The following is a 10,412-nucleotide window of genomic DNA, read 5'->3' as shown; positions in this document are numbered from 1 at the left end:
TAGCAAGTTTCTCAAAATGCTATGTGTGGCTATTAGATAGTGTGAAGTCAGGAATTGGCAGTCAGTAGTATTTCAGCAGAACAAAATGAGGGGAAGGGGGGGGGATTTTTGAATTTTTCCATTAATTCAGCATTTTCTAAACACGAACCAGTAAGGCTTCTGTAGTAGATCCTCTGTTTGCCACATCCAGTCAAATCTATTTATGCAAATTATTTTGTATTTTGTAAGCTCATCATAACATCATAACTAACTACATGGATAGAGACGGAGTTTTCTAGTGAACAGAGTTTTCACTATTTTATTTACTCTCTAGTCTGATTAAGGAGCTTAAAAAAATAATAAAAAGCTGATGCAGTAGTATATACTTTATTCTTGCTGCATCAAATTCAGAAGTCCAGGGTCAAGCGGTATGTAGTAACGTAGCACCACCATGAAACAAAGCATAACCACTTCAAATTGTCTTGTTTGCAGCAATTTGTTCACGTTAGCTGCTTATCAGGACCTTTATAAGCAAGTATTTAAAAAAAAAAAAAAAAAAATTTATATATATATATATATATATATATATATATATATATATATATATATATATATATCCTTTTATAAATCATATTATAAATCTTGATGAAAGAAAACCCAAAAACTCTTAACAAATTACTGAATTGGTTGATGCCAGGCACTAAAAAGAAATGCTTTTTAAATGATTTCTAAGATTTAAATGAGATCTGATTCTTTAAAAAAATAAAATAAACGTGGGATTTCAATTCATGATTTGTAAAGCCAGCAATCAAACTTTTTGTAAACCGACCCAACTTTTTTCCATTCATTTATCTTCAGTAAGCTTTGTGATGGTCAGGGTCATGGTGGAAATGGAGTCTATCCTGGGAACACTGGACATTAGGCAGGAATATACCCTGGCTGGGGCATCAAGGCACCACGTGCATGTATATGTATATGTATATGTTATGTTATGTTATGTTATGTTATGTGTATATATATATATATATATATATATATATACACACACACACACACACACACACACACACACACCTAGAGGTAATCCAGCAACCTGCATGTTTTTGGACAGGGGAAGGAAACGGACATATGCACAATATGTTTAAATGGTGTTGCTGCCACCTGGTGCTCATCCTGCCATGGTGCATGGAAAAAGATCAACCTGTTGTTTTTTTTTGTGTTTTTTTGGAGTTTATATATATTTTTTTATTTATTATTTATTAGAGCAAACAGAACCAAATCTCCAGTTCACAAAACCAACTTTGGACAAAATGCACCCAATTCTTTTTTAAAAAAATTATTTTATTTTAATTCTTTAAAAAAAAAAAAAATTGCACTCCAGGGAGTAAATAAAAAGTTCTCAAACCGTTTACCCCGACAAAAGAAAAACCTCAACAAAAATATGCCTGCAACAGGATTGTGGTATAAAACCAACAAAATGAAACTTAAAAAAAAAAAAACACACCACACCGGAAATGTGTGTGATACACACACGAGAACGTCACCAACCTGCCAAATGATCTCCGATCCTCTTCAGCCATAATGATGGTTCAGGTTTATTACAACACAGAATGTGTTCATGTTATCTGTAACCCCTTGTTTAGGAAAAACAAATCCACTGGTCATCCCTCTAACGTCAAAACCAAACTCTTACAGTAAGAAGTTCGGCGCTGAAATGTCTCCAAGCTGGTGTACAATCATTGCTGCATTCTTGGATCCTACTTCATGTATGGCTTTGCATCTTCACTTTCACGTCGCTACAGTCTCAGGACCCCTTCAGGCACCTGCTGCGGTTTATTTCCCCATCTCAATTCTTTCTCTCAGTGTTTCTCCAGGGCGAAGACGCGTTAGGTTTCTCGTCCTCCTCGGTCCGCCATGCTTCTCCCTCGTCTTCCTCGTCTGTGGAGAACTCCTCCTCCTCGAACAGCAATCCGCCCAAACCGTACTTCTGAGCATGGACTGAGACTTCGTTGGGCATCAGATGTGGAGAGCCCTCGATGAACTCTGCAAACCTGAGACGAGAGCAGAAACGAAGTCATTGAAAGAGGAAAGGAAGCACGGGGTGTGTTGTGAGGCTCGAGAAACTTCAATCAGGAAATTGTAGATTAGCTAGTTAAGTCTAGATGACTAAAACTAGTGATGATCAGGGATGTCTCTACCTTCCAAAGCATCTTGATGTGTAGTCAAGAATCTGATGTGTACATTTAAAGCGGCCAAACGTGTGACTTTATATTAAAAAGAATCAGTTTCTCTCATTAAAAAAAGTTAATTAATGCCTAAGAAATGACTCAGTTTTATCAATATCTCTCGAATCTGATCGGTCAGATTATTTTCTAACACAGCAGCTCAGACAGTAGGGCTGGTTTACTTGTATTAATCCACTTGTTCTAAAGTTATCGGTATCTACGGTTGTTCTAGGTTATCATTTCTCTAGCAACAGCGCATGAGCGCGTGGTGGACGATAGGCATAATTTATTTACAAAAACATGCTGTTATTTGACAAGGAAAAAAAGTATCATTATCGATACTGTGAAGTTTTTTTTGACCGAACGTCTATTTAAACATTATGGGAGGAGTCTCCAGGACCAAAGTTTGCGACAAGCTGCTTTTCAACGTATTAACTTCACGAGAGAAGATGGTTTCTCTCAGATGGTCCAAAACATTAGATGTAGATATATAAATATAAATATATATATATAAATATAAATATATATATATATATATATATATATATATATATATATATACACACACACACACAAAATCTCTCTAGAGAGAGAGAGAAAAAAGTTCTCTATATAAATATCTCTCTCTCTCTCTCTCTCTCTCTCTATATATATATATATATATATATAAATAATTTATAGAAAGAAAAAAAATTTCAGATAACCTTTAAGAACACCTTTGACAAAAGAAGAACGTATTGAAATCATTCTCATGGCTGGATCGGGAAGCTGTCATCACACACGACACTGTTTCCAAACTTACTAACAAATTCAAAAACACTGGAAGTGTTGCGGACCGACCGAGAAATGGACGTCCACGAACATCCACTGATGCAGCCACAACCGACGTGGAACTGGTAAACATAGTCCCCTACTGTATGGAGACTTTAGTGAGACCCTGTACTGTATAATGTGGGACTGATGTTGTGCATTTGTTTGTAGAAGTATAACCTCTTGGGAGACTGCAGTCTGGACACGGTTTTCCAGGTGCTGAAGTCGGGACTACTGCACTGCTTCCTCAGCTCTTCCAGAGCTTTCTGAGTCTCCACCTCAGCCTGTTTTTGGTACTCCTCCTCCGTCAACAGGCGTCGAGGCTCCGGTTTCCAGTGCAGCTTCAGCTTCAGCTTCCTTCGGGACAGAAACAGATATGAAACCGTTGAAACCAGCAAAGATCAGTGAACATACATCTATAAAACTAGGTGTTTGTATGTTAGGCCATTTCGAAAGAAAGAAAACGACTCCTTATCTGCATAAATACCTCAGTACAACTCAGATCACTATACTCACTTGTACAGACTAAATGCCATGGTTATTGGGTACTCCAGGTTCTTCGAGCAGAAAGCAGCCACCATGATTGCTAGCGCCACCTGCTGGACCTGAGTGCCAGCGTATATCAGCAGCATGCCGAATATCTGCAGTGTCCAGGACAGGATGTTAATACTGCGCTCCTCCACCAGCGGCCCGTGGCGGTAACACACCGCGAAGCTGACGAACCCCACGACTGTGGCGTAGCCTACAGCAAAAAACCACCACCACCACCACCATAATCATCATCATCATCATCATCATCATCATAATAAAAAAAAAAACAAAAAGAAACAAAATCATGATGCATTATATAACGAATCATAATGTGAGGTTTTATTTTATTTAGGTCCATAATTTTACATTCTTCATGATTTAATTTTAACATCTGCATGAAAGGTGAGTTCTTGTTTGTATTTCTCTTCTAAATTCTCACGTAAAAACGCAATAAGAAGCAAATGCAACAAAACAGTCGGAACTTTATCTTTTTGGAAATGAACACGGTCAGAAATTGAGATCCCTTTATTTTCACTATAATTAAGTAAGGAATAAAACAGGCTTGTGAGTTATAGGAAAATAATCAACGACTAATTTTATATATATATATATATATATATATATATATATATATATATATATATATATATATATATATATATATATATATATATAGCATGTGCCATGACATCACACCCTAAGAATAGTAAATATTTTGTTTTAATTATATAATTGTGCTCATTACAATAATTATACCACAACTTGATAGAATTCCCCAATCAGAAGGTGTTGATAAATTTTCTACATCAGCACGTATTTGAATATTTACGTCTGTAACATACAGGATAAGTTTATATCAATGCGCTGCTTCTTAAACGTTATCGTTTCTATAGTAACAGCTCACCCATAGGTGCTGTGTCCCAATTCGCCTACTATATGTCTTAAATAATATCAGAGATTAGAATGAGTGTGTCCCAAATCGTAGCATGTAGAAACGAGTCTCTCAATAGGTACACAGATCGTATACTATTTCCGGACACTTTTTCAGCTAATATCGCCCATGACTACTTGCGCGAGAGAGGGGGAGTTTTGTGATGGTTTGCTTCTCCGAATTGAACCTGCATCAACTTGTATATCGCCTTTTAACCTTAGTGGTTCTACAAAACGCTCGACACGGTTTCTCATTCACACACATGCAAGGCGCTTGACTAATATAATGATCAACTTGGGGTTCAGTGCCCTAGGACACTGCGAAATGAGGAGGGCAAGTGTAACTCGTTCATTGGTGATGCGTCTTCAGTATGTAAGTGTTCAAATATAAATGTTAAGCCCCAACCAAGGTTTTTTTTAAAAAAAATTTATTGTTATGCAAGATTAATGGTTGGATGTTGTGTAGGGTCAGATAAAGAGACTGAGCGCCTAATAAAAGGACCACTGCATGCATTTTGTATTAATTAAAAGAGCAGCACATCATACTTTTTTAATAGCACTTTAGAGCTGCTGTTTCTATTGCAGAACATGATATCACTTTTGTTATAGTCGCTATAATCCATTTCTTATTAGTCATAGATTATGTGCAGTATCCATTTTCAAATTTTTCTAGGAGTTCCACACTTGCACCTACAGTATTAAGCCCCGCACAATAGTTTGCCTTAAGGTACGTTCATATATAAAGCAAGCAACAGGAGACCATTCATTTTCAATGAGAGCTGGAGACTAGATGTGGGCGTGTCCGAATTGTTCCGTGGACAAAGACAGTCCGGCGCTTGTGCTTTCGCCACAGATAGCTGGCCGCAATGGCGAAGAGCACACACTGCTTCTCCTTCATCTCGTACGATACGAGGCATATATACACTGCTGAATTTTATATACAAAACGCTCTCCATCCAGAACGTTTCATTTTAGCGGCAAGAAAACTGGTTTGTTGATAAATGTTACTCTGGCAATAAGTAGTAGGAACGCCCACTGGCGACTTCATAGTACAGCGGGTGGTGAGTGTGAACGCAGCTTTACAGAAACATTTTGATGACGTTTTTGGTGTCTAACAGTACAAGTCCCTTTTCTAGCTGTTAATACAAGAATGACGCGGTATTAGAGCGAATGCATTTGCATTAGTCAGAGAAAATCAATCAACACCTCCAGACCAATCAGAATCGAGTCGAGACTTCAACAGCTGTGGTATAAGGTCATCATTCATATATTATATATATATATATAAAGAGTGTGTGTGTGTATGTAACAAATTTACCTATAGCCAGGTGCCAGTGCTCTTTGAGGATGAGCTGCAGGTTCTTAAACACGAGCTGGATCACGTACAAAGAGAAGGACCAGCCTCCCGCAATCAGCAAGTAGAAAGGACTTTTCTGTTGGACGCAGTAACCAAAAAAAGGAAACGCTTTGTGTAAAACCACTCTTAATAATAAGATCAATGAGTCTGTAAATTTAGAAAAAAAACAAAACAACGAAAGCTTTGAAGACAAAGCAGGCTTATGTAACTGTGAAAGATAGTCATGATTTGGCTGACCTTTGGTAAAAAACGTCCCAGGATGAAGATGAGGATGATGAGGGAGGCTATCATGCCTGTACTCATTCCTGCCGAGTAGTAGAACACCTGACTCCTTTAAGAGAGCAACAACGTAGAACATTTAGGCTAATACACAGACGATAACACACTGTCCTCACAACGAATTCGGTCACCGCTTTGCCGGAAATACAGGTATTTTAACACGGCAGTGTAACTAGAGATAAGAAATGTGTTCGTTTTGGGACATTCATTTGTCCGTGATGTCACGAACCAGTCTTTTAATGGCTCCTTATAGTGGTCTAAATGTTATTCTCATGTCATTCATGGTGTCGTTACCTGCTGAGTATATCTGCGAAGAAGAACAGCAGGACTCCAGCCAGGAACACCACAAACAGGTAGATGTCAAATTCTACATGAGACATATGACACAGTTAGTGACTTTCCCTTTAGACCTGACTCTAACTGGAATGATATTGTGATATAATGAAGGCCAACACAGAGAGAATTCGGACAAGCTTCTTCCCGCAGGCCATTTGGGCAATCAACTAGGACAACAGCAAGGACTAGGGTTTGGACTTGTGTGCACAATACCCACTACCTCTGCCTGACATCGCACAGCATTATTTTGCATACACAACTGCACGTATGCAAATTCATATTTTCTGAAAAATATATTCAAATACAGTCGTACTGTTTCTGCCACCGATCTCTGTATCCATCGTGTAATATTTCTATATTTTATTATATCTGACATTTTTTCCAGAATGAAAATTTCTTCGGACAAGTCAAGAAAAGCATTTCGTGTCACGTCGTACTGTGTACGGTTGGGTGTGTGTGACATAAAATCCGAACAAGCACGTCAGACTCACTTCGGCTGGATTTGACTGTGTACGACACGAAGTGATCTGAAGGATCCACGCGGAAACAGGTCTTCTGGCTGAAAAGGCTGATGCTCACAGTGGTCTCGTTAGTCTTCTCGTGCATCCAGTGCTGCACCATGGACCAGAAACTGAAATGTTCAAGCTCCTCCAGCTCCTCTTCATCCTTTACCACCATCACCTTCAGCTCCTTGGCGCTCCAGACTTTGACCTGTGCAGCAGCACACAAACCGGGGGGGGTTGGGGGTGTTTCACATTAGAGGAACACTCTGACATTTGATTGTACGGTGATGTACTTGAAATTACTGGGCTAAAATGGATCAAATAAAACAAGTAATGAAATTATTTCTGTAAATATAAGGCTCAAACCTCACACTTCATAATGTCCCAATTTTATGCTGATTAAAAAAAAAAAAAGATTTGTAAATGATTTGTATGGTTTATATTTACTTAAGAGATGTCTTTGATTGGTGTTTCAACTGCAATACAGAAATTTAAAGGAGATGCCTTAGGAAACTACATAATCTCTCTTACTATGCTGATAACGGACAATGACCTGTTAACAATATGGATGCCCGATTTAAATCTTATCGCTTCATAAATTTTAAAGTTCTTCTGAAACGTGCTACTGGATGAAAGTCAAACATACAGTACATGCCCAAAAGTTTGTGGACACCTACTATACTTGTTGAACGTCCCGTTCGAGATTAAGTCGTCTTTGGCTGTTATAATATCCTCCACTCTTCTGGGAAGTCTTTCCACTAGATTTTGTTGCGTGGCTGTGGGGATTTGTGTTCATTCAGACACAAGAGTCAGATCAGGCACTGATGTTGGGATGTTGAGGAGGTCTGGGGTGCAGTCGGTGTTCAGCGGGGTTGAAGTCAGGGCTCTGTGCGGGACACTCGTGTTCTTCTACTCCAACGTTAACACACCATGTCTTCATGGAGTTCGCTTTGTCTTTGCACAAGGGTGTATTGAGATGCTGGAACACGTTTTGGGCTTCTGGATATGTTAAAGCTACAGCACACAAAGACTTTCTAGAGTATCGTGTGCTTCCACCTTTGTGGCAATAGTTTGGGGAAGAACCACATATGGGGGTGAGGATCAGGTGTCCATATGCTTTTGGTCATGTAGTGTCCATGTACTTTTGGTCACCTCATATTTACAGTTATGTGCACCAAGTCTCTTGGTAACATATCATCTTATAAAATGTCATATGGGACATGATTGTTTGTTTGTTTCTTATTATTACCTGGACTTTTAATACTGCATGATGTTATGTTATGATGATGATGATGATGATGATGATGATGATCTAAACAAATGCACTTGTTTCTGGTCGTATGGTGGCCAAATGAATAAATGTAAATACAGGTAAATATTCTTACTTGGATCCTTGTCCAGGTCTCCTTCCATCCAGGAGCAGGGGTTGGGTTGATGTAGCAAAAGTGTTCAGCTTCAAAGGATCTCACCGCTTGTCCATCTTTAATATCGATAATGCTGCGTGTAGCTGCACAAAAACAAACAGAGCCGACAGTGTAATTACTGTGTCGAAACAAACATGTCCAGGAAACACTTTCACCGTTGAATTCTAGCTAAATAAACACATGAACAATTCTAAAGCAAAACCAAAGGCGGCACAAACATCAACAACCGAGAAAGAAAAAAAAAACCCAAGAAGAGCGCCAGCTTCTGAATATCTGGAACCTCCTTTAGCTTTAATACCTTCAGGTATTCAATGAATTCTGTGTATTCTAACCATTAGTAACTATTCTAGAAATGTACAGACGTGTTTACCGAGTGTGGGCTCAAAAAGTTGAATAAAAAGCAAAACAATAAACGCGACGCCTCTCGTTCTAACGTTTCCAGAATGAAACTCTTCCTTCATTTTCATGCATCCCGCCATATTGTTGCCTTCACTTCTTCGTCAGCGACTTCAAGCAGCTCGCAGTGCAGCAACAGCGTCGCTTGACTCACCATCGCCCTCTGCCGAGCGGAAGCGGACATGCAGGCGAGACCCAAGAACTACAGGCTTTTTGTATTATTCTCATTAAATCACCAGTTATTGTCTGTCTGTCTATCTATCTATCTATATATCTATATCTATATCTATCTATATATATCTATATATATATCTATATATATCTATATATATATATATATATATATATATATATATAGAGAGAGAGAGAGAGAGAGAGAGATTGAGAGATAGATAGATATATCTATAGCTGGATAGATGGGTTTTGTTTATACAGGGGTTATAGCTCAGTGGTTAAGGTGTTGGTCTACTACTCAAATGGTCATGAGTTCAAACCCCAATGCTGCTGTTGTTGGTCTCCTTAACTCTCAATTGCTCAGAAGTATGAATGAGATAAATGTAAGTCACTCTGAAAAAGAGTGTTACACACTCATTCACACATAGGGGCAATTTAGACTCATCAATTGACCCCAATAGACCCTCAAAGTATGTTTTTAGAGGGTGGAAGGAAACTGGAAAACCCAGAGGAAACCCACACAGACACAGGAAGAAAATATACAGAAACTCCGCACAGACGGTAAACTTAGCTCGGGATCAAACCAGGAACCCTGGAGCTATGAGATATCAACACTAAACCACTGTTCTGCTCATGAAGAACAATGCTTTTTTAATAATTATATTTTTAACCCTCTATAGTATGAATGATTAGATTTACATAAAAAAAAGGTTTTTATTGATTTTTATTACTTGAATTAATTCAAGTAACAAAAATATATATTTTTAAAAATGTGAGAAAAAAATATTACGGGGAGGTAGTTGGTGAATTGTTGCCATATGGCAACAATGTGCAATAGTGGAAAGTATCATATAGTCAAAAATAACACAAAATGTATCAGAATACAGTTTCAATTACTGCATTTTCCAGACTATAAGTTTTGTATTATTGTCTGTCAAAAACTGAGATAAATCATTGTTACCATATGGCAACACCATGCAGTAAAGGGTTAAAAAATTCTTTCAAGACTTAAAGACTTTCACCATTTTTTTTTTCTTCATTAAAAAAGTAAATTGCTCCAAACTTCACTTTAGTTTATAGGGTATAGAAGATTCCTTTATAGGGTGACTGATCACTCAAAGTACAATGGGGAACAAGGGGAAGTCAACAAGGGTGTGTTCAATTCAGTATTCAGAAAGGTCTCCAAACTACACGAAACCTGACCCTCCATTTCTGGTCTCTGCAAGAACATCCTGTTTTGATCTGCTTTAACACTTTCCTGTTTCAAAATTCTAAATCCACGCACAGGTTTCTACACCTACTGACTACATGCTAAAGCTCCATACTAGACTTCCATACAACAAGCCATCACTGACTCTGACATAGTCCATTTTTCATCAAATAAAATCTTTTCATTAAATCTTGATTAAATCCAAGCAGAACAGTATACATATTCCTGGAGATTGGAAGATATATTGGGTTTACTGAA

General features: G+C 38.1%; 1 protein-coding gene across 1 annotated transcript; it reads right to left on the bottom strand.

The window, feature by feature from the left end:
* Positions 1 to 1,278: 1,278 nt before the first annotated feature.
* On the bottom strand, positions 1,279 to 9,005 carry nemp1 (nuclear envelope integral membrane protein 1). The gene is made up of 9 exons (XM_017486422.3): positions 8,745 to 9,005; positions 8,336 to 8,457; positions 6,939 to 7,158; positions 6,406 to 6,478; positions 6,070 to 6,163; positions 5,794 to 5,908; positions 3,531 to 3,756; positions 3,195 to 3,371; positions 1,279 to 2,030 (listed from the first exon to the last, which is right to left on the bottom strand). The coding sequence occupies exons 1-9, from the start codon at positions 8,851 to 8,853 to the stop codon at positions 1,826 to 1,828; spliced, it is 1,341 nt and encodes a 446-aa protein (XP_017341911.1). The 5' UTR covers positions 8,854 to 9,005; the 3' UTR covers positions 1,279 to 1,825.
* Positions 9,006 to 10,412: the final 1,407 nt, after the last annotated feature.

Source organism: Ictalurus punctatus, chromosome 15 (genome assembly GCF_001660625.3).
Source record: "Ictalurus punctatus breed USDA103 chromosome 15, Coco_2.0, whole genome shotgun sequence".
Taxonomy (NCBI): Eukaryota; Metazoa; Chordata; class Actinopteri; order Siluriformes; family Ictaluridae; genus Ictalurus; species Ictalurus punctatus.
The sequence above is the reverse complement of the archived record's forward strand: the minus strand, read 5'-3'. Positions and strand labels throughout refer to the sequence as shown.